Source organism: Impatiens glandulifera, chromosome 4 (genome assembly GCF_907164915.1).
Source record: "Impatiens glandulifera chromosome 4, dImpGla2.1, whole genome shotgun sequence".
In the NCBI taxonomy this organism is placed as follows: domain Eukaryota; kingdom Viridiplantae; phylum Streptophyta; class Magnoliopsida; order Ericales; family Balsaminaceae; genus Impatiens; species Impatiens glandulifera.
The window spans coordinates 53,403,412-53,409,411 of NC_061865.1; the positions used below are offsets into that span (position 1 = coordinate 53,403,412).

The window sequence follows — 6,000 nt, forward strand, 5'->3', positions numbered from 1 at the left end:
CATTCCATTAGACTACATAAATATTTAAATAAAGATCGAGAATTATTGCATTCTTCCGATCACGATGATCAACCCTCAACTATATAATTTAAAGGAAAAAGATGAGAATTGTAATTATAAAGTCATATTCTTCTAGCAACCAAGAATAGTATATTCAACTGTTTCAATAGAACCATTTACAAAAAAAATTTCACATGAAATGAAGAAAATGGTGAGGCAAAGCTAGTGAAGTGTACATTTAATAAATGAGATATATCAATTAATTTAGAAGAGTTAAATGGATTTTATTGGATTGCTAGTAAGTCTTCTGTTCATAATGGGCCTGTTTTCCTAGGGTCAGGCCCAATTAGTATTTAATTATCACAAGCCTGTAAGCCTTGAACTAGACTTTTCTTCTCTGCAACTCTTGAGGCTAAATTTGTTCCATAGTAATTTGTAAAAAGTGAGTTTTTTATATAAAGTTTTGTAAAACTTATTAATATTTAATGAAATGTTATAATTTTTAAATTAAATAGAGGATATTTATTTTAGTATTTGAGGTGAATGGATAAAAAAAATATTATTTTAAAAAAATCCAACCGAACAAAACTAGTTTAACGAAAATATTTAATTGGGCCTAAGCAAACTAAAAGTATGTAGCTTAGGAAAATATTCTAGCGGCGCTTGAGCTGTATGTGCCGGTATTATAATATATTTTCCAACGCTATTAGCGGCGAATAATATGCAACAGAATCATTTAGCTACGTTTCATCTGTAATTTTTAAATACATTTTTACTATCTTAACAATTAATTATGTTTACATTTTACAAATATTTATATAATTACTCAAATTTAAAAATATAGAAAAACTAAATTTATATAATTATAATTATAATTTTTTTTAAAAAATTGTTTCCTCTAGTTTTTATATTTTAAATAAAAGAGTACTAAAAATGCAAGTGAACAAGCTAAGTAGACATATTATTTCTTTTAGGTCTAGTTTGATTGAGACACAAATAAGTCAAGATTACAAAATAAGCTAAATCGAACCTAAATATCATCACAAAGATTGACAAATAATATTGCACTTAATAATGATATCAAATAATAAATCGAATCAAACTTACTTTTTAAATTTATTTGCATGCAGCAATTACATTATATTATAACGACTTTGATATGGGTATTTTTTTGGATGTTTTTGAAATTGTAGCTATTTTTTTTAATTAAATGTGACCACAAGGGTTAAGCATATATCCCGCAAATACACTTAACCATTTAATTATACGCATAATTTGTCGTCTGACGGACTCGAACCCAGTACCGCTCTAGTTTCTTTTATATATCTCTATATCAATATCATTTTAACAATTAAATCATTTATTTAATTAACTAAAATTCCCATTTTATTTTAATAAAGTTTAAATTTTAAATATAAAACACGTTATATAATAATTCTAACAAATTAAAAACCCAAATAATCTTTCATAAAAAAAAAATAAATGTTTTTTTTTTAGACAATACCTCAAAACCAACACTCATAAAACCAATGTCAAACAAACTCAAAACAATAGTTTCTAGACTTTTCTAGCCAGAAGTTTGATATTGGATTGTTTTTGAATTTTTACCTAAAATCCAATATTTTTTTCTCTTTTCACTTCATATATCACATCACTATTTTTATCCATTTAAAATCAAAATACTCTTATTTAATATATATTTTCTCATAAACTTAAAAAAATTAATTTAAAAAATAAGTCAAATAATTTTTTAATCTAACCCCAAAAAACCCAAGATTAAACCAGCTCTTAATGTTAATTAGTGGCAGATATATATTTACTAAAGTAGTAAATAATGTTCATCTTTTCATGTTGCTAGGGTTTCTTCAAGTGAGTTATGAGAGATCCATGAAACCTGTCCAATCAACTAAAGAGAAAGAGAAAGAAAGAAACATAGTTTAATTGATGAAAGATCTCATCAATAAATGACTTATTTTTCTTAAAAAAAATACAAATTTCATTGATATTGAGACAGAAAAAGTAAGTAAAATTGGAATTTTATGTATACATATGTATATCAATGAAAAAGTGATATAATGATCAGACTAGAGAGAGAGAGAGAGAGAAGTATTAACATGATCAAGTGTCTGCACGTACATCTCTTTCATGGGGACGTCCATTACATTAAAGGTTTTGTAATAAACATGAAAAGAAAAGAAAAAAAAGAAGTTTAAAAAAGTTGAGAAAAAGTTTTGTATGTATTATGAACATGTCTATCATTTTCACCCTGCAACTGCAAGACAGACATCTCTGTCATTTTTACCCCCTGCAACATCTCCATATTCACCAACACCACCACCACCACTATCCTTTTCACAGACACAATTAATTAAAGAAACAAGCTAGGTCATCGACCTAGATCTATCATTTCTAATTTTTTCATTTAATTTGACCCATGCATTTTCATTTTATGAATTTTCGCTTAAAATATCTTAAATATCGAGATAATTGTTGTTCACACCCAAAAAAAAATCCAAAGTAAATATCCATCACAATGTAAAACAAGGATATATATATATATATATATATATATATATATATATATATATATATATATATATATATATATATATATTGGATGGAAGAATTCAAAACATCACAACTAAATATATCTATATATGTAAGAACATTAAAAAATCAAATATTTTTCTTTGATTCCTAATAAATGTGAAATTCTCATTTAATTGTGAAAAAAATAAAATATTAAAAAATGTGCTAGTTGAATTTAGTCTCTCTCTCTATATATTATCTCTTTTATTTTTATTTAAAAAAAATATTTAAGTAATTTATATATTTACTATAACTATGAAAATGAAAATTTTAACAAAGCATTGAATACAAGTTAAGATATGAGTTAGTGTTAAATAATTATAAGCATAGAATGTTTCAGAAAACATTGATACATCCTTTCTAGACTACACAAAACAAAACTATATATATAAGACAAGATCAAGAAAGTTACAACCTTCATCTATCAATTAATCTCATAATATCACATAATAAGATATTAAATAATGAGACTAAGATTTTTTTTACCTAACTAGCAAATATAGGTATTTATTGGTTCTGTCAACTACTCATGGCCTCGACCCTAGGTTAAGGCGAGCTAGGCGACACCTAGGGCCAAGAAATAAAAAGAGTGCATTAATAAAGTTAAAACCCTACACTTAAATATTGTTTTTATAACATTTAACTAACTAAATTAAGTTAAAAAAGATAGTAAACAAATTATTATGCATAGTCAATTTAACATAAAAATAAATATTAAATTTTTGGCTTAGGACACCAAACTTCTATTATATATACCTCATCAACAAAATACCCAAACCCCCTCCCCCACTCTCTCTAGCTAGATAAGATTGAATACTAGCTAGCTGCTAGAGTTCATATATTAAAATCATGCAAAATCACTCATTCATCACATACATATCCACAAGTGAGAGCGCATGTAATTTAGAAGAGGATCATTACTTAGATGAAGATCATTTTGAAGACTCAAGCACCATTCTTTCTCTTCGCCCACCAGGCCAGCATCACCCTTCTTCAACCTCTAAACTCAACCCTCTTCCTCCTCCTCCTCAAACTAATCATTATTATGATCAAAACCCTACTTTTGATTTCAGCCATGACCATGAAAGTGTAACCGTTGCTCTCACTTTAAGCAGCCCTTTCTCTAGTACTACTAACAATGTCGACATAGTTGATTCTGTTTCCGAAGCTCAATTTTGGATTCCTACGCCCGCTCAGATCCTTGTCGGTCCTGCCCAGTTCTCTTGCTCGGTTTGTCATAAGTCATTCAATCGCTACAATAATATGCAGGTAGGTAATTAATTAACTGTTTTTTTAGCTAGTTCTTTTGATTAGGTTGGTCTTAGAGTTTTATAACTTTTGGGGTTTTCTTGATATTTCTTGGTTTTGTTTTTCCATTGTCTTATGATTTTGATGCTTATTGTTGTTTAATCTTGGTTAAACTTGTGGCAAAAACATGTCACAAAATTAATACTTGTATTTGGTTGTTTCACCCATGAAAAACATAAATCTCCATTCCCTTAGAACTAGCTAGCTTGTTTGATATTTTGGTTATTTAAGGGTTTTTACGGGAAAAAAATGTTTAATGAAAAAGATATGTTATTTTGAGTTTTAAGTGTTTTAGTTATTATAATTTTATAAAAATAAAAAAATAAAGTAAATATATTTTTGTTGATGAATTGAATAATCAGTGATAAAAGAGTTAAAAGTTCAAAAGAAAAAAATTAATCAAACCAAACTACCTCTAGAGTAAATAAAATGTTTCTCACTTTTTCAAATAATTTTGTAAAACAATTATCTGTTGAAAAATTAAACACTATAAAATTTATTGATGTTTGGCTAACTATATCTATATATATCCACTTTGAGTTGTGTACTATATATTTTTGAAAGAATTCAAACCTAACCCTAGGTCATCGATCTCTCTATTTATAAAACTAAATCAAAATTCAACATTTTATTTTCTCTAAACATCATGACCTAATGGTTTCTAACACATCTTATATATATTTTTCTATATATATCTTTCTTTAGATGCACATGTGGGGGCATGGATCTCAATTCAGAAAGGGTCCAGAATCACTAAAAGGGTCAAAACCAGCATCCTCAATTATGAGACTCCCATGTTATTGTTGTATTGAGGGTTGCAAAAACAACATAGACCATCCTAGGTCAAGGCCCCTTAAGGATTTCAGAACCCTGCAGACCCACTTCAAGCGAAAACACGGCAATAAGCCATTCGCATGCCGCAAGTGCAGCAAGCCCTTCGCAGTCAAAGGCGATTGGAGGACACATGAGAAAAATTGTGGCAAGCTTTGGTTTTGCATTTGTGGGTCTGATTTCAAGCATAAGAGATCCTTGAAGGATCATATTAGGGCTTTTGGAGAAGGTCATGGTTCTCATCGAGACAGCATGAATGATGGTTTTGGAAGTGGAAACGATGAAGATAACAATCATATTGGTGATGACGACGGACATGATGGCGATGAAGATGATTGAGTGATCGAGTGATCGAGTTAACCATGTGATATGTTTAATTTGTTTATGTACTCGAATTGAAATGATAAGTCTAATCGAATTTAAGATATTTTGGGACATAAAATGGTCTAAAAATAAGGATTATATTAGAGTAAATATAAGAATGATATTTTAATCATGAAGTTACTGATCAATAAGACTATTAATTAGATATTTCTTTACCTAAGTCTTGTTTGATATTAGTTTTCCTTTAATGTTTTTGATTTTTTTAAAAATTGTCTTTTAAACAAATTATTACTAATAAAAATAGTATTTTTAACGGCTAATATTAACCGTGTTTGTCTTGGTCAATAATATTTATTAGTGTCGGCGATCGATTCGTCGTGGTTAATAATATTTATTAATGTCGGCCATGTAACGCCGACACTAATAAATATTATTAACCACGACTTTCATTGTATTCGTCGTGGCTAATGTTTTGGCTTTCCCGCCACACTCTCGCCATTATTATTAGTCACGGTTTTATGATGAACGCCGTGGCTAAAAGTCATATTTTCCGCGCATTCTCTGCCTTTTTTAGAAAAAATTAATAACCACGACGATAACATAATGTCGTGGTTAATAAAAAGTTTATTAATCACAGCATTATGATAACGCCGTTCTTAATAATCGTTCACCTTCAAATTCCTTAATATTGATTATTAAGGACGGCGTTATCATAATGTCGTTGTTAATAAACTATTTTTTAACCAGTGCTTTATGATAACGTCGTCCTTAATAATAGTCTACTAACAAATTTCAGATTATTGATTAATAAGGACGACATTATTATAAAGCCGTGACTAATAAACTATTTATAAACTACGGCTTTATAATAACGTCGTCCTTAATAATAAATATTCAAACTATTAACGACCCACCGACAAATGTCGTAACTGATAATCTTTGCCAAAT

The 6,000-nt window shown here is 28.5% G+C and overlaps 1 protein-coding gene across 1 annotated transcript; it reads left to right on the top strand.

Annotated features, from left to right (window-relative positions):
• Positions 1-3,438: 3,438 nt before the first annotated feature.
• On the top strand, positions 3,439-5,067 carry LOC124935380 (zinc finger protein WIP6-like). The gene is made up of 2 exons (XM_047475816.1): positions 3,439-3,858; positions 4,603-5,067. Exons 1-2 carry the CDS (start codon positions 3,439-3,441, stop codon positions 5,065-5,067), a joined length of 885 nt encoding a protein of 294 aa, XP_047331772.1.
• Positions 5,068-6,000: the final 933 nt, after the last annotated feature.

What these genes read in the sequence shown, in the direction of transcription:
- LOC124935380 (XM_047475816.1), top strand. Translation starts at nt 3,439, where the DNA reads ATGCAAAATCACTCATTCATCACATACATATCCACAAGTGAGAGCGCA. An exon ending in ATCGCTACAATAATATGCAG is followed by an intron (nt 3,859 to 4,602) that starts GTAGGTAATTAA and finishes ATCTTTCTTTAG; the next exon opens with ATGCACATGTGGGGGCATGG.